The 18,101-nt window shown below is 54.0% G+C and overlaps 1 protein-coding gene across 4 annotated transcripts; it reads right to left on the reverse strand.

The window, feature by feature from the left end:
- Nucleotides 1–215: 215 nt before the first annotated feature.
- Nucleotides 216–10,669, reverse strand: IFFO1 (intermediate filament family orphan 1). Of its 4 annotated transcripts, none has more exons than XM_050331218.1 (9): nucleotides 9,953–10,669; nucleotides 4,940–5,000; nucleotides 4,759–4,854; nucleotides 4,391–4,531; nucleotides 3,321–3,505; nucleotides 2,713–2,833; nucleotides 1,905–1,997; nucleotides 1,597–1,727; nucleotides 216–986 (listed from the first exon to the last, which is right to left on the reverse strand). In XM_050331218.1, exons 1-9 carry the CDS (start codon nucleotides 10,633–10,635, stop codon nucleotides 884–886), a joined length of 1,614 nt encoding a protein of 537 aa, XP_050187175.1. In that variant the 5' UTR covers nucleotides 10,636–10,669; the 3' UTR covers nucleotides 216–883. The 4 variants fall into 4 exon arrangements, with proteins under 4 accessions (XP_050187175.1, XP_050187174.1, XP_050187177.1 ...); XM_050331217.1 differs by having other exon boundaries at nucleotides 1,905–2,000; nucleotides 9,953–10,667; XM_050331220.1 differs by having other exon boundaries at nucleotides 3,321–3,481; nucleotides 9,953–10,666.
- Nucleotides 10,670–18,101: the final 7,432 nt, after the last annotated feature.

An 18,101-nucleotide genomic window follows, 5' to 3' on the forward strand; every position in this document is an offset into this window, starting at 1 on the left:
TGATACTACACACAGTCTACTGAGGACCAGCAGCTCTCAGAACAGGGATCTCACCACTGTCCCATCTGCCAGTCCCACCTGGCATGCCCAAGGGACGGGACTGCCCCATGGGGGGACCCAATGATGTGGGGTTGGGGGGTCTGGTGGAGGACCCCCCCTGCCTCAAGCCACCCATCGCCCGCGACAGCACAGGGAGAGCCCACACCCGGCGAAGCTGTAGAAAAGGAAATTGTCCCATTTAATGACCTCGCCCCCGTAACACAGACGTGAGCGCGTCGCCGACGGGCGGCAAAGCAAAGTGCACAGTGAGCGGGACTCGGCCCCCAGCCCCGAGGAGGGGTGGGAGGGCTCAGGGTGCCCGGCACGGCAGGAGGACCAGCCAGGCACCCGGCCAGCAGCAAGGACAGAGAGAGCCCTGGGCTCGGTCCAGTTGGCACCAGTGTCAGGTCCAGTTTGCAGGGAGGTACGGCTCTCATTCAGCTCCGTGTAGCGCAGGGAGGGCAGGGGGCAGGTCAAGTGTACCAGGACGGAGGCCAGAGGAGGTGGGTCTGGGGGGCCTGGGAACAGGTCCTGGAGAACGCCACCATGGCAGGTTTGGAGCCTCCCTGCCCGAATCACGGTTTAACCAAAGCAGGGAAAGGGAATAGAGAAGGGGCTGAAGGCAGAGCAGCCCGGGCAAGGGCCCTCAGGTCTATCTAGCTATTCCCATTTGCAAGGTATCCGGTGAGGGGGGTGTGTGGGATCTGCCAAGCACCCCAAAACAGGAGTGAGCCTGGGTGACAGACGTTTACCAGTGGTTCCACGTCCCTGACAGTCTCTCCCAGGCGTGACTCAGGCACCCCCATGCCAGGAAGGGGGTCCAAGGGAGCAGGGCCTCCCCTCATTATCTGATAGAAGCATCGCTGGGTGGATCACGGTCCGATTCCTCGCTCTCCTCATTCGGGGCTGACTCACTGTTGGAGCTTGGGGTGAAGGCGGGAGACTTTCTGCAGAGTAGAGCAAAGGGCAGCGGTCACAGCATTACCCAGGAGGAGGGAAAGGACCCCATTTGGTGTGGGCAGGGGGCACGAGAGGAGGGACAAGAGAAGCTGAAGTGCCCCTCTTGCTCCCTTGGGGCATGTGTGAGTCCGCGGGAATCCCTGGGGGCTGGGGAGGGTGTTCCAAAGGACACCAACCAAAAGGTCAAGAGCATGAAGCAGAGCTGGGGGAGATGCTTGAGGGGCCTGTCCAGAGCAGGACCCTGACATGGCATGTAAGGCTTGGGGTCTGTGAAAGCCCACCACAGAGGTCCCCAGCCTGGAGCCACCCTGGCTCCACAGGCCTTTGGGGACTTATACAATGTCCCTGCAACAATGGCAGCACCTCTCTCCATCAGGGTTGTCTGGTTTCACCTGTCAAAACAGGCTTCTGTGTGCAGCCCACCTTCTGCAGAGGTGGCACCATGACCTGAGTGGAAGCTGCTCACCAGGAGTCCAACAGCCTCTGGAACTGCCCTTACTCCATGCCACATGAGGGCAGGGCAGGAGTCCTTCAGCTCCCACTCACCACCACCCTGGCTCCAGAGCATGGGTATCCCATCCCTCCTGCTGAGCTCACCTGTCCCCAGACTGGGTGATGAGCCGCCGGCAAGTCTCCATCTGCACATCCAAGCCTCGCTTCATGCTGCACATTTCCATGTACTCGTGAAGGTGCCGGTTCATGTCGTTCTTGGCTGTGGCCAGTTCCAGCTGCCCAATGGAAACGGTGCAGAGATGAGCCCAGGGCACAGTGCGGTGCAGGGCAGTGAGCACAGCCAGACCAGGGGCTGCTGCCCCCATTACCAATGGACTGCTCCAGCACTAGGTCTCCCTCCCCTATTTCACACCCTTGTGTGCCATGCCCTTCCCACTTCCTCCTTCTCCCACCTCTATTTGGTCGATGGTTTCCTGGTACTCCTTCTCACGGCTCTTGAACAGTGACTCTGTGTCCTTGATCACCTTCTCCAGGCTGTCGTCCTGCTGCTGAGGAGAGCAGGCGGCATGTTTAGAGGCAGGGAGGTGTCCAACGTGAGGAATCAAAGGCAAGAGAGAAAGAAATCAGAGAAAGAACTGGCAACAGTGGAAAAAGAGGAAGAAACATATACAGCGTAGCACACATAAGGCATGAGTCAGTTCTGCCAACATGGAGTTAGGAGACCCAGGACTCGCCACACTGGGCAGTGAGCACATCAAGCCACAACAAGCCCAGCAATGCACAGAAGCTTTGGAGAGCACAGACCATTCCCAAGCATTAAACATCCCCAGGGGATTGCTGGGGGCCAAAGATGAGGGATAACAAGGGCTTTAGCCAGACACTGAGACCTCTGTTTGGGCAGTTTTGCTGCACACTGGGCAGACAGGTTGGAGAACGTGAGCAAGGGATCACCACAGACCAACCCAGTCAGAGGAGATCTTCTCTTCTGGGAGGACTGTGGCTCCCCTGTGTGTGTGGACCATGCTCTCAGCACATCCTTCAGGCTACAGGTCCCTGGTGTGTCTCTAACAAGGAGACCTCAACAAGGATGTGGCAATGTGTTCATGTATTCGTGTAGAAAGGGTAGGAAAGCTGTACAAGCCTGCAAAGGCATAGACGAGCTGAAGTCTGGTTTTTGAGGGAGCATCTTCTCAGGCTCAGGCAGGACCAGGTGTCCCAACCCAAGGCTGGATCCCCAAGGGGACCTGACACCACCATTACCTCCCCCTGCACCTCGGCGGCTGCAATGGCGTATCCAGAGAAGTCCTCCCAGAGGAGCAGCGTTTCTTCTGTCTCCTCCCATGTGAGGCTGTCACAGTCATCTTCAAAGTCATACTCCCTCCTGGGGACAAGGGAACAGCACATCAGAAACCAGCAGGAACACCATGGCAGGCAGGGGCTGCGTCGGTGCCGAAAGCCTTGCTCCTGTTCATGAACTTGCAGGACTGCAGCTCTTAAGAGGTCTGGCCAGAATGAACTCAAATGTGCCCAAACCCAACACTTGATGGGGAAGGGGCTGGCTATATGGCCAGGAGCCCCAGAAAATTCAGGCAGGGACTCCCAAACTGTGGCAAGGGGGTAAGAGGGGGAGAGCTGGACCAGCTCCCACCCACAGCACGGGTGGGCTCAGGACTCCTGAGGGGGTCAGTCCCACCGTGCCACAGAGCACAGGGTGTACCTACTGCACAGCAGCACCTCCCATCTTGCCCTCAGCTGGGAAGGGGAGCTGCAGACCACCCCTGCCCTCCCCATCCCGGGCACCAGCAGGGAGCCTGGCGCCGGAGCCTGGCGCGACACTGTCGGCAGAGGAGCGCAGCAGCCGCACTCACAGCTGGTTCAGCATCCTCTGCATTTCCTCATTGATACTCATGGCCGTGGTCTCATCCTCCTCTTCCTCTTCAGGTTTTCGGGAGGCATCGCTCTCTGACAGTGAGGTGTCTTCGTCGCTGACCTGCTTGCGCTCCCGCTTCCGCCCCACCGAGGCTGGGACCTTAACGGGAGACAAGTGCAGAGACTACAGAAACGAAGCCGGGTCCGAGGTCAGGAGCGGGTAGTTGGGAGGAGATGGAGGGGAAAGGAATGGTGGAGGGACAGAAAGGCAGGGAAAGAGAGAAAGACAGAAAGGAAGGAAGAGAAGAGAGAGAGAGATGGGCTCATTATGATCAGGTTAAAGATGGATGTAATGGATAAAACATGATTTTAGCATTTTTTAAAATCAAAACTAAGCAACTAAAAATGGAATCTATGAATCTGATGAGAAAAAAACAACGTGATTTTACTGCAGAAAAACTCAAATCACCCACCACCCTAGTCCAGAGACAGAGAAACACAGTGACAGAAACAGGAAAAAAGAGAGTCTTGAAAAGGTGAAATATGTCAATATATACAGTCCAACCTTATTTATAGTAAATTTAAAATTTGTAAAATTTCCCAGCTGAATGAAACTAACCAGTTGCTTCTGTAGGGACAAAGAGCGAGACAGAAAGGCAGCAACATCAAGAAAGAGAAAAGAGACAGAGACAGAGAAGAGACAGAGAGAAGATGACGGAGAAGGGAAGGGGAAGGAGAGAGATGGAATTAGAGACAGACGCTCGAGCAACTTGTCTCCCTCCTGCAGCTGTTTCCCTACCACTGTGGGGTCCCCAGGCCCAACACAACAAGTCAGCAAGAGGCTGAAGGGACTCTTGGTGCCCAAAGCAACATCTGGAGCTTTCCACCTCCTCTCTGTGCCCTTTAGCCTGGTCCTCCCGAGAGAGACAGAAAGCAAGGGACTGCAAGGAGTGAGGGTGACCAAGCGTCTCCCCTGGCAGGGGGCTGGTGTTGTCTCTTCTACCTCCTTTGGGAACTCTCCTCCCCAGAGCCAGCAGCTAAGCCTGGAGCAGCATTGTGCGCTTCTCACCTGAAACATCTTGATCATGTCCTCGCAGTTCCGCTGCTGTGCCACATCGCACAGCTTGGCAGTGATGTCGATGCGCCGGCAGATGTCCATGTCCACCTTCATGGCCTTCTCTTGGATCTTTGTGTCCAGCTCTGTGATGTTCTGAACCCACAGCATCACAGGAAGGGGAAAAAGGAGGAATATTAGACAAGGCAAACAGCAATCACTGCCCCGACTTCCCTGCTCATGCAGGACTGCATCTGCATCCCCACTTTCCCCTGCCAGACCACCTCTGTGCTAGTTGTGCCCCACCAAGGGACTGCTTTTCTACACAGCCCCACTGCTCGAGTAGGACCAGCTGCGGGGTTGGAGAGGGGTTAGGGACTCACATTGCTCATCAGTCCTTTGAAGACAACAAGCTCTGCCTTGAGCTGCTCCACCTTCATGGCCAGCTCCTCCTGGCAAGCTTCAGCCTCCTGGGCTTCCTGTCCCAAGCAGAGGGAGACAAGCAAATCAGCCTCAGTGGGGGGCAGCTGCATTGCAGGGGAAGGGGGATACAGCGATGCTCACCTCCTGCAGCTCAGTCACCCTGTCCTGGAGCTGGACACGCACCGTGTACTCCTCTTCCCATCTAGGGAGACAAACGTGCTGGTCAGATCCCATCGGCCTCGCCTCGCTGGCTGCCAAAGAGAGAGGATGGAGGAGCGGCAGCTGCTCACCCCAAAGCTATCCGAGAGGGGGGGATGACAGCACCGGGGTGGGAAGGAGGACGTGCCCAGGAATGCATAGCCTCTCATTTTCAGGCAGTGGCAGCTGCCAAGCCCATCAGCCCCCTGGCCACGAACCCTGCCCCACCACGGCTGCCCACCCTGCGACAGGGGGAGCTGGGGACACTGACCCAGGCTCTGCACAGCAGCTGCGCTGCACACTCTGCCACACTGGGGCTGGTCCACGGCCTGACACAGCCCACTGGCCTCTCCATCCACCCCTGAGCCCCTCAGCCCTGGGTCACATGAGGTTCAGCTCCAACACTCAACAAGGGGTTTGCAGACGTTGCAGAGTTGCCCCCATGTCCACATTTTTGTGACCGCTTTTGTGTGTCGGCAGTGCTGCAGCTCAGGCTGCCCAGAAGCACGAAATCCAACCTTGACACCAAACCACCTCACGGTGTGAGTGACCACGACATGCATCAATGTGAAGAGCTGCTCTCTGCCTGTACCAGTGCAGAGGGCTGCCCTGTGCCGGGCCACGCTGCCTGGGCAGGGGCACAAGCATCCTTGGCTCTACTGCCGCATAACAGGTTGGATCAAAGAACATTGTTTCATCCTAGAAGGAAGCATGACAGGGTGTCCCAGTTTATGCCAGGCTGGTTGGTGGGTACTGTATTAGGCTCTGCAGCTTTGCAAGAGGCTGAGCTGCAAGGCACCCGGCCTTGCTATACAAAGACACATCCCTTAGCAATTATTATATTATATTTCACTGCATGAGATCGTCCTCTCAAGTCATGCTGCAGTGTTGGCCGAGTCCACAGTCTATTGGGAGGCCATCAAGCTGCACTGCTCTTTGCTAAATGACTATCCCATAGAGCAGGTGGGCTGGCATGTGCTGCGGTGCAGCATGGGGCAGGGCTGCTACATTCTTACCCGGCTCCTGGCTCCTCTGGGAGTGCCAGATTTTTCCGAGAAAGCAAGACTACTCTGGGAAAGCAATCAGAGCCGGACCCTTCCTGGTGCTGTGATCTCTGGTTTCTATTTAGTGCTTGCAAGCACCAACACAGACCCTTTGTCTCTGCACGAGGACATAAAAAAATCTCTCTTCTCACTTACACCAAGTTTGAACAATAAATCCTAACGCCTAGGAAATCAGAAAATATATGAGAAGCCCTCACACTTGTTATCTCAGGGTATCTGGACAATCTGACAACATGGGAGAGCCCTGGCTTATGAATTTCTAAGCTCTTAAAGCTACCAATGCTGCTCCTTACTCAAACAAAGACAAAGCGTGCACTCTTCATGTTGATGTTGGATCCATACCACAGCTCCAGAAGGGGAATCAAAGGGGGTTCCCATCCCTTTGGGGAAAGAGAGAGATGAAGGGAAAAGAACTGGAGAAAGTTAAAAGGTAGAATTGCCCTTATTTGGGAGCTGCTCAAACAAGGCCTCCCTCCCCAGGGACAAAAATGCCTTCCACCACAAGAAAAAAATTTGCAGCATCTTTCTCTGTGAGGCACTTCCTCTTTTTTGGTCCCCGCCCCCTCCAAATCTCTCTATATCCCAGACTCACTGGGGAAGTAAAGCACAGCTGCAAATCCTGGTAAGACTTCATTTCATACCAATCCTATGGAAGGTGAGTTCAGATCAGATAAACACCAACTTAAAGGCAGAAGGAGGCAGCGATTCACCCCACAAGAGACAAATCCGTGCACCCATCCACTATGAACCTCTCTCCCTCTCATCTTCTGCCTGGCTCCTTCCCTGCTCCCTCCTGCAATGCACCACTCCTAATAATAACCTGCCTGCAGCGCTGCACCCGCAGCCCAGCGCGGCCAGCGGCCGTGCCAGGTCGCTGCCAGCTGGAAGCAAGGCTGCCCCACACAACCCCATGGCCACCAGCTCATGTCAAGGGGAGATGTGGGTCCTTCCTGCACTGCTGCAAAGCAACGCCCTGCCCAAAGGCTGAAACACAGCAGAAGGCAGAGAGCAAGGGCAGGAGGGTTCCAGCAGTAGGCAGACCCAACCATCTCCTCACCAGCTATGGAACAGCCCTCCCCTAAGACCAGGGACATGAAAAGATGCAGTGCTGTCCCTACAGCATCCCCCCTCCCCACCAGGTGTGTCCCCTCAACAAGTTCACTTAGCAACATAAACAACTCCTCCATCTTCAAACATCCTGTTCACTGCAAGAGGCACTGGGGTGCCTCACCCTATCCATGGTTAGTGCACACTGGTGCTTTGGGCTGCTCTTGACATGTCTGAAGTAGGTCCGAGCTTCACCTTAGTGGTGAAGGCCCTGTAGCCTGGCACAGCTCCTTGGAGGGCAACTATTTCATCAACAACAAAAGACATTATTGAGGCCTTTTAATAAACAGGGGGGCTTATAAAAATGATAGAGAGAGACTTCTTACCGGGGCCTTCAATGACAGGACAAGGGGCAATGGTTTTAAACTGAAAGAAGGTAGGTTTAAATTAGACATAAGGATTAATTTTTTTATGATAGTGGCGAGACACTGGAGCAGGTTTCCCAGAGAAGCTGTGGATGCCCCATCATTGGAAATGTTCAAGGTCAAGGCTTTGAGCAACCTGATCTACTGAAACCCCATGACAGGGGGGTTGGACTAAGTAATCCTTAAAGGTCCTTTCCAACCCAAACTATTCAGTAACTAACACACCGTGTTGTAACACTACTCACACCACACCTCCACTGTGTCCTTGCAACATGCAAGATAAAAACTACTTGCAAATACAGATGTAGCAGACAATGTAAATCTGATGAGACTCCCAGATCCCCAGAGCTTAGCAGGTCGGTATGATATTCACAGGCACCCTCTGCCCCTCTCCAGACCACCCAGTCTCAGTCTACTCCTCCCAAGTGCAGCTTCTGCAAGCCTCTCTCCTGTTGCTGCATCTATTCTCATCCCTCCCTATAGCCCCCATACCCCTCCTAGATCCCTGACTTGAATTCCAGGCCCTTGTGTATCCAGAGAGAAGCTCCCGCTGCACTGCTCCAAGTGCCGTGGGGTACACGGCAGCAACGCTGCCCTGAAGAAAGCACAAGCTCAAGCACCCAAGCCACAGGTCATAAACTGGGAAGTCCTGTGTTAATATGGTCTCTTCCATCTGCTCCCAGGCAGGTGGCAAAGGCACGACACCAGCTGCACTGTCCTCATGGCAGATCACAGCCCACCATGGCAGGGAAGTCTCAGCTCCCTGGGGATGTTGCTGTCAGCCCTCAGCCTGGAAAAGGGTGTGGAAATGGGATCCTCCCATCCCATTCCCGTTTGGGACCCGCCTGTACCCATCAGAAAGTTCCCAGTGCTGGATAGGGTCTGGGGGTGGGGTCTGCTTTCCCCCAGCTCCTGGTAACACACTCCAAAAATAGATCCCACCAATAACATTGGCTCATAGCAGCTTGTGGTGCTCCCTGTGCTCACCCTCAGCAGTCCCTCTGTCACCCTCTCTGCAGCCTTCCCCAAAGCCCACTTTCCAGAGCAGGACAACCCCTAAAAGCTCTCCATTATCCCAAAGTTTCAGCAGTATCAATAACTTGGTCCTCTCTGGCTGACCCCCTTTGTGGCTCAAGCTCTCCAGGCCAAAAAGGTGGCTCCAGCCCCCTGCTATCTGACCTGAAAATGCAAGGCAAGGAGGGCTGCTTACCCCTGGAGAAGGAGCCAGACCCCTGGTTGAATAATAAAAAGCCTAAGGTACACACAGTAATCACTGGGAAAGAAGAGATGCCAACTCTTTCTTTCCATGTGCCTTGCTTGGTGCCTTCAGAGCATCTGACAGTCAAGTTTGCTCAGCCAAAGCCTTATAAAGCCAAAAGCACAAGGTGTCATCTTGGATCCCCAGCCTTGATCTTGGCACTGGAGCCCACAGCTGTACAGAACCGGTCAGCAGCACAGCTCCCGTGGGTAGTTGGGCGCACAAACAATTACTTCTAACTGGTTCTAAAGCACCATAACTTCTGAAAATCATTCTGTCTGGTGGTGTCAGTCGCCAGCGACGCTCTCACCCGGCGCCGTGCCCTGACCCTGCGACGCCAGCCCCTGCCTGATCTCATCCTACGTGCAGCTCTGGGAGCAGCCTCGGAAACTGGCCTGAAACAAAAGCACAGCCGGCGCTATGGGAGAGCAGCAGCCACCCTGCACGGGAAAGAAGAACCGGCCAAGAGATTAGCTTTGCATTCTGCTTCATCCTTCTCCAAGGCACATGCCAAGCCACAGCTATTTTGGGTCCAGAGGAAAGCCCCCGAGGAGTGCGGTGCTTCAGCACAGCTCTCTACCACGAAGGCCAGCTTGAGATCACCGGGGAGGGAAAGGGCCTGGGGGAGCCAGCTACCCTGCTGAGGGGCTTCCCGACACCTTCAGACACATCCAGAGAACGCTCCTCTTCCCAGCAACCTTTTTCAACCCAAACCCGCTCACTGCTGCGTGCCCACCTTCCTCACCTACTTTCTGCCTGCTCCTCCTTCCCCATTGTTTCCGGATCCCCTCCCCTTTAAAACACATCTCCTGGAGTCATGTTATTCCTTCCCTTCTTGGAAAGGTATTTCTAGTCCCTCATGCCGGGTTGATAAGATGGAAAAAGGTTCAACGAGCATCCCGAGAGGGTTCACACACGAGGAGGAAAGTGAGGAGACCCAGGCATAGACAAACACTTTCAGGGGTTCCCATTTTTGCCTTGCAACCCCATCTCTCGCTGGCTGGAGCCCGCGCTCATGGAAAGTCTGGCGAGGGCTGTCTCCTTCCCTCCCTGCTTCTCCCGCACAGCGCCCAGCGGGCAGAGCCCTTCAGCCTCCCCGGCGATGATTTCGGTCCCTCGGGGGATGCTGCTGGGACCCCTCGCTCCCGCCACCCCTTCTCACCTGCGCTTGTACTCGTCGCGCTCCCTCTTCACCTTGGCCAGCACATTGTAGAGGGCCCGGATCTCCGGGGTGATGGTGTCGATCTGCACGCCCACCCCGTCGGGATGGACCCAGGAGACCCCCGGTCCCTGCACCAGGGTGGTCTCGGGCCCCGGGCCGAGCCGCCGGGCTTGCGAGAAGGACCAGATGGTGCCGGGCATGAAGCGAGAGCCGGCCGAGAAGGCAGAGGGCTGGGTGGGGGCGCCGGGGCGGCAGCCGGGGGACCCCAGTGCCCGGGCGGGCCCCAGCCCCAGCCCCGGCCCCAGCCCCAGCCCCAGGGTGCGGATGGGACCCACGAAGCCGGTCTGCACCGCCTGGTCCCGGCGCGGGGGTCCGCGGCCGCGGCCGCCCGCCCCCTCCTCCAGCGCCTGCTGCAGCTGCTTCTCCAGCTGCCGGTTGCGCCGCTCCAGCTCGTGGACCTTGGCCAGGAAGCAGCGGAACCGCAGGTTCAGCGTCTTCAGGACGCTGATGTTGGAGCCCAGGTCGTTGCGGAGGGCCATGGCGGCGGGCGGCGCGGGGAAGGGGCCGGCGGGCGGCTCCCCCGGCAGGGGCTCGGCGGCGGGCGGCGGCGGCAGCTCGGGGCCCGGCAGCCCCTGCTGCTCCTGCGGCAGGAGGAAGAGGTTGGGGCCGAAGAGCGGGTTCATGGCGGCGGCGGGACGGGGCGGGAGCTCCGGGGTGTGGGGGGGGATGCGCCCGGCCGGCCCCGGCGGCGGGGGTGCGGCTTCCGCTGCGGCGGGATGCGGCGGCGGCGGCGGCGGGCGCGGAGAGCCGCCCCCCGCTCCCCGCCGCCGGCCCCGGGCGGAGCGAGCAGAGGAGGGGACACAGCAGAACCTCCCTTTCCGAGCCCCGCGGAAGGAGGGGGCGGCTCGGCTTCCCCGGAAGGTTTCGGGGCACCCCGGCGCGAAGGGATGCGGCTGGGTCCGGCAGGATCCGGCGGGCACGGTCCCGGGGGAAAGTCCCGCTCCAACACCGCTAGCTGAAGTCCCGCCGGGTACTAATTCCCGTCATCAGCCCAGCAACAGCACAGCGTGCCTCTGCCTCTTTCAAGTTTTTTTTCTTTTTTTTGCATAGAATTTAGTGCTTTCCCCAGGGATGCCTCCCTTAAGGAGGGCATAACTTTCCCTCTGCACTCCCGAAGCCCTCTCCTTGTGCTCACTGGAGCCCCACAAGGCACCCTTGCCCCTGCTCTGTTAGCAGCCCGCCTACGGAGAGCTGCCACTGGACAATGTCGAGCCAGAGGGCAGAGGAGGCTGTGTGGAGGCAGCCAGCCTCTCAGATATCATGCCTGGCTTGCAACTGACTTCTTTCTTCCTTGCTCACAGAGCAGCCTCGTGCCTTGTTTTGTGCCCCATATTTTAGCCTTCTTTAGGTCTTTCCCTACGGTCTCTTCCTCCCTGACCCCAACCCCAGGTCAGTATTGCAAAAAGCACTGGCATCGCCTCTCACCTGTTATCCATTTATGGATGTGGACACCTGTGCTCCCTTGCTGTCCGTGTGCTCCTGGCCAGTTGCTCCAGGACTTCCACTGCAGACCTGAGCCCAGGGTGTCACTTGTGCTAAGCGGCCTCTGAGATCTCAGCTGAGCCATTAGCAAGGGGTGAGCGAGCAGCGGGTTTGAATTTGGGGAGATGGCCAGCACCACACTACGCTGAGCTCTGTGGAAGGTGTGGGCATGCTGCAGCAGGGTGGTGTGCTGGGATCCGAGGTATGACTGAATCCACACTTCCAGAGACTTCCCCGTCCCACTGAAGATGGCTGGCTTTGTGAGTCTTGACCAAGTCTGCCTATTGTATGTTCCCTGCTGCCTCTCCTTCAGGGTTACAGATCTCCTCCATCCCTCCATTACTCTTCTGCTTTCCTGGCCTGGGAGCAGGCTAAATCAAATTTGTTTCCTTCTCCTGCCTTGCTGTGTCCAGTATCACTTGTGTCTTGCTGACCTGCCTGTCTCCCCTGTCCTGCCCATGCCTGGTCCCTCCCAGATGGGGTTTGATTGGGAAATGAAGTGAGCTTTCCTTCTCTGTCCCCTCCTTTTTAACATTCTTCCTCTTCTTAAGTAGCTGTTCCCTTGCTCTTCCTCTGAGCAGAGAGGATGAGCTGTGGCAAACAGTGCCTCTGTCAAGGCAGAGGAAGCCAGGAAGGCTTTCCTCATGGACAGACACAAGAGATCCCCATCTTTCAAAAACCAGCACTGAAACAGCAGCCATTAGGGAGCCGTATGCCCAGCAGTAATACTACCAAATGAACAGCCAGGGAAAAGAGAAGGACAGGTGGACAAGAGGGATCCCAGCCAAGAAGCTTGTTTTGGAGCAGCGGTGGCAGCTCCAGCTCAGAGACCTCCCAGCATGTGCCCTTTTAACCATCGCTGGTGTCCCTTCACCCACCCCCCATGCAGCCACAGCCTGTCTGCACACCTGGCAGCCCGTGTTTTCTGCCAGCATCCTCCTCCTTCCTGCACACATTCCTGATTTTACCCCTCCATACCCATTGCACCCAGGTGAGCAGGGTCAGGCAGGGGTGATCTGCTGTTGCATGCAGCCAGCGGAGAGCACAGGCAAGACCAATGCCACAAACCGTGGAGCAAGTGCTTTCCCAAGCTCTGCTTGGCCTGCTCCTGTCCTGACGGGGAAACCTGGCATGCAGAGATGATTAATGAAATGCCAGTGGAGGAAGGCATTGCCATCCATCAGGATAAGCTTTTTCACCATGAGATCAGCACAATGCTGGAGCAGGTGGTGGGATCTCCATCCGCGGTGGTTCTCAGGGCTCAGCTATGCCAATCCACAGCGATGTGACCTAGTGCTGGGACAGTCCTGCATACAAGCAGGGATGGAGCTACAGACCTCCAGCACCTCTTCCCACCAACACTCCTGCTGTCTCTTGGAAAGGACAGGCCAGTGTGGAGCCTCCTTTTTTTTTCTAACTTCCCTTGCTTGGGATACTTGCTGAGTAAAGGATTCCTGCTGACACAGATGATGTCTGGGGCAAAAGGCCAACCTAGTTACTCCTGAGGAACCTAGAGACAATCCTGCTACCCAGGGGACCACAGCATTCCTCCACTGGGCCTCAATCTCACTGCAGCACAAGAACTCCTTCTCCTCATTTTCTCTTCATTCACAAAAACCCCTGGCACCTCTCCAGCTTCTGCCCCCAGTTTATCAGCTGAGGGCCAACAGTGGCACTGCTGGACCATACCTGCTGACATGCAGAGCTGCTCACTACAGTTCTTAAAATCATCCCTGTAGCCAACGTAAAAATATACACTTATTCACAAACATGCTGATATTTATCTTACTTCCATGGATTTTAAGGCCAAGAAAAAAGCATCGCATTTGCTGACCCTGTGCAAAACATATAATGCAAATTTGTGTAGCTCAGGTCAAGTACTTGTGTGGGACTGTGTCTCTAATTGCTGACAGCAGAGTAAAAAGAGATTGACCTTCTACCATTAGCCTCCGTGGGCAAAGGAAGGTAGATTCCCCAGGTGGCTAATGCCCTACTAAAATCACATGCCTCATTTGATTTGCCTAGCTATAACGTCCTGGTCTCCCAGATCTCAGAACTTCTTGCTAGCTAATGCATTCTCCTTGCTGATGTGCTTCACAGGTGAAACCTGGTCAGATTAGCTCCACAGCTTTCATGGAGGCTCTTTCTTTTAAGGCTAGGTCTCATCAGTGTGTCTATACCTCATCTCCCTGTTCTCCTTCCCTCTGAGTACCTCAGTGGTACCTTCTCCCTTGCACCACACTGCTGGAACGTTTCAGTGTAAACTCTCCAAGTCTTCAAGATTCTTCACTAAAACTGACCCCTAAAATTGCTTCTATCCACAACCAGAGGCAGATGCTGCAAAGAACACACAGCTTTTGGGTGCCTTGCTGCCTAGCAAAGCATCAGCCCTGCCAGCTGCCTGGATTTGGGTGCAAATGTGGAGAAATTGGCACAGAGAAACAGCTGCCAGCAGCAGCTGGGTGATCACCACAGTTACCAACACACAGAAAAATATGTGTCTAATGGCAAAAGGAGGGAAGGGATTTTCTTCTGAAAACCACCAGTCCGGGAGGGAGTTTTGGAGGTAGGTCTTCATGTGAAAGCAGTTCTAGGTGCTACAACCAAGAGCCCAGGGCCTAACTGACCTTACCTTCTCAGCAGTTCCCCACTGATTCCATCAGGCAGGTGGAACTTAGAGACAACCTCTTTGGGAGCTCTCCAAATCCTCCCTAGCAGGGATGGACAGCCTGGGGGAGCAAAGCCTACTGATGGGACCTTGGTCATTTGTGGATTCAGCCCCTACAAAAGTGTATGTATCTGTGGGTGTTATGTATAACACAGTGTGTGCCCAAAGATATAAATTTTACACCCAAGTCTCTGAAATGTGCAGTGTGGGATTTCAGTCCCTTCCTGTGGATACAGCCTGACACGAGACAACACAACCGCAGGCTGCCTGCCCAGCACGGCACAGACATTACAGCACATGACATCACTGGCATTAGTGACCGACTCACATCGCTGCTGGACTCTCCTCTTTCCATTACGCACCATTGTCCCCAGAAGTTTTTGTTTGCCTTCTAACATGCCAAGGGTGCAGCAGCACAGTGCCCTGCCTCCCCTCCCGCCTTGCAGAGGTGAGCTGGCAGCACTCTGGAGCCTGGCAGGCAGGAGCTGCCAGCTGGCCGTCTTCACTGTACCCTGATAAGGCTTCTCCAATAGACTCTGTTTGGGGACAAGGATTGTGCACAGCACAGTGGAACAGATACCATGACACATTATGCTGACTTCTCCCAACCAGATTTTAATTTATGACAGCATTTTTACCCCTCAGATCTGCTTTCAGTCCTTGCTTTGCCTCAGTTCTTGCTTTGCTCTGCCTCAGCTCTCACAAGCCACGTTATCAGCAGCTTTCAGATACTAAAACACATTAAAGGAAGGTGCTGAAAGGTGATCCAGCAGTCACGTTTTCCAGAAATCTCAGCTTTCAGGTAACAAAAGATTCCTACAGTAACGAGGCAGCTGCAAACACAAGTCTAATGTGACCAGCAGCCTCGTACCAGAAAGCAGAGGGAAGCCACCAAGCCTCATCCACAGCTGCTACATCCCCAGTACCACCTCTGAAGCTTGATGGCAGTTTCAGTGCCACACTCAACATTACTTCTCTGAGCAGTGATAACTATAATGGCTGAAATAAAGAGCAGAAGCGGAGCAAACCACCAAAGAGAGCTGAAAATCTCCCCTGTCTCTTCCCAGTCATTCACAGAGCACACACACACGGCAGGAGGAAAGGAAAGAAAAATTCCTTGCTAAAGAATACGAACTATGACAGTTTGCAGGCATGCCAAGAGAGTGGAATGATGCTCAGCAAGAAGGAAGTTTTATTGACACAGTTAAGACAGCAGCTATTCCCACCTTTCAGAGGTGACTGACATAATTTGGAGATCCACTAGAAACCAGACAGTTATGTTGGCATCCCAACCACGAACGTTCTATCCCTGCTGCTGGGTTTATCAAGATAAACTTGTTGTCAAGCCAAGACTGCAGGTTAGCTGCCTTGACAGGCAGCAGCAGAAAAGTGGGACAGGTTAGCATCGCTCCTGAAAGGACAGGCCCATGGCTGGCCAGAGATAAAAGCCTTTGAGGTACCAGTTGCCCTGCAGCTGGAAGATTGCCACATGGTTTGAGTTTTGAGTTGTACGCTAAAATCCTGTATTTCATTGCTCCTTGAAACGGGAAACCTTCCAGAACTGGAAAAGAAGGCTGGAGGAGAAGAGGCAGGACTCAGCCTACCTGGAAGCTCCTGTTCCCACATGCAGTGCAAAGCCTTTTGTGGCAAGGGCCCAGCTGAGGGAAATGAGGTGCCAGGCAGCACTCAGGACTCAACCTTGAGTGCACCAAGGAGCAGGCACAGCAGTGGGACCACCTCCCAGGGACGCAAGAGCCACAAAGCTGGGTCAGACCCATGGTCCATCTGAGCCCAGGTACCAGTTTCCAGTGCAGGATGAGGACAGAGGAGTTTGTGACCAGGGCAAGTGAGCAGTGATCCTTCCTCACAATGCTCTCCAGGCTTCAGCAGTGCACAGCTTGTGGATGTACTGAGCCAGTTGTGTTTACCAACTGTTACAAAAACATTTTTCCTTGTGCATACAGCTGGGTTTCAAACCTGTAAAAGTTGCTAACATCCACTGTATCCTGCAGAAAGGACTTTTATGGCTACCTATATTTTCGGTGCATTTGATGGACCCTAGGGTTTTCATTTCTTGTGTTCATTAGAAAAGAGGACACAGTTGTTCCCTGTGCATCTGCTCTGTGCCACTAACAACTTTACACACTGTAATATCACTTCTTTCCCCATGGTCTCTTCCAGGCTCGAAGAGGCTCTAGCTGTTTCTTTCACTGAAACCATTCCATAACTTAGGATGTATTTGTCCTCTCTGAACATTTCCCAGTTTTACAATCTTTATTCAGATGGGGGGCACTAGAAATGCAGTATTGAAGCAATAATTTCTTCCCTTGGGTGCTATTGCACCCAGCATTTATTTAATTATTCTGAAAGACACCAGAAAACATCCCTTGGATCTCGTATATCTGGCAACCCAGACCTCACCACACAAGCCTGGATTGAGACAGTTGCATTCAGAGGCTCGTCTCTGCCCTAAATCACTGGGAAGCATGGGGAAAAAGTAACGTTCAGGTACAAAGATACTTGGTTAATGGCTATTCACTCAGCCCCTACCCCTCCAACCAGAGTTAGAGTAAATGAAATACACAGATAGACAAGCCCTAAAGAGTGGAAGATAACAGGGCTGCAACAAAGACCAGGACTCCTGAGACACAGAGATCGAACCATTTCAGGAACCACTCAAATGCAACCTTGAAGAGCTTCAGCCAGAAACTTTGCAACTGATAAAAAGGCAGTATTATTGTGGGCTTTGTGGGAAGGAGGAAATTTATGATGGGATGTTTGAGGGTAACTGTGTGACAGTGTAAACTTTATCATGCAATGTTTTAAGGAAGATTATAGGAGTAAAACTTACTATGGAATGTTTCGGGGAAGGATCGAAGGAGGGGAAAGGGAGGCATCAAGCTAAATCAGGAAGTGAACATGGGAAATGGGAAATGGAGACGAATAAACAGGAGGAGCCAGTCACAGAGAGAATGGCTGTTGGTCAGTGTGCCCCTCTGGCTGAGCCCTGCTCCTGATTACCACCATCTGTCCTGACCTCGTATTAAACTAATCCCAGCTGTTTCCTCTGCACGTATGCACGTTGGTGATGTGTTAGCTCACTGCAACCTGGATAGCCTGGAAGTAGGAAAAGAGGTCTGAGGACCAGCTAGCAGCAACCCATGAAAGTGTGGGCAGACAATCCACTAGGCACAGTCTAAGTTTCATGGGCCAGGGATTAAGAATAGGGTTAGGCCTCTTTTGTTGTTCACGCTTTATGAAGTCTGTCTGTGTTTTCTTGGGTACTCACCACAGTAGTTTTCCTCAGTTCTGCTCATCAGTCTGTGCCTGGCTGCATCAGTAGTGCATGTGTGTGTGCCTGAGGGGGGTTCTGAACCACTTGCTGAACCAGGTGATACGGGAAAGCTGCAGTCTCACGTGTAGCAAACCATGAGAGAAAGAATTCCTTAAGTCCTACAGCCAATGCATTCAGCTGTCCTTAACACCAAACACTGGAACAGCACAAGTTCTCCCGTGAACCCAAAGCTTGGCAAGGAAAACAAATCAAGGCAAAGCCTTCTGAGGGCTGAGCTAGTGAGACAGTTACAGAAACAAGAGATATGCCTCAGGTCTGTTACACACCCAACTCCACGCACGCTGTGGTAGAACAAAAGATGGAGGGCATACTTAAAAAACTTATTAAGGAATTGCCTCTAGAAAAAGATTTATTCACTGGAGAGCAGAACTAAAGAAGAGAATATCCCTCACACTGACAACAGAAGGGGACCTAGGGTGATGTTTAAATAGGAACAGCCCAGACCGCTGTTTGGTACGTCTTGAGGAAAAGCAGCCACATTTGGGGGAACAAACGAGGAAAAAGAAACATGGCTGTACAGCTCCACAACCAACAGCAATCCCTGCTCCAGTCTGGGAGGTCAAGAACCAAGAGACCGCCTCGGG

This window comes from Myiozetetes cayanensis, unplaced genomic scaffold (assembly GCF_022539395.1).
Source record: "Myiozetetes cayanensis isolate MyiCay16 unplaced genomic scaffold, myiCay2020 scf5-8, whole genome shotgun sequence".
Taxonomy (NCBI): domain Eukaryota; kingdom Metazoa; phylum Chordata; class Aves; order Passeriformes; family Tyrannidae; genus Myiozetetes; species Myiozetetes cayanensis.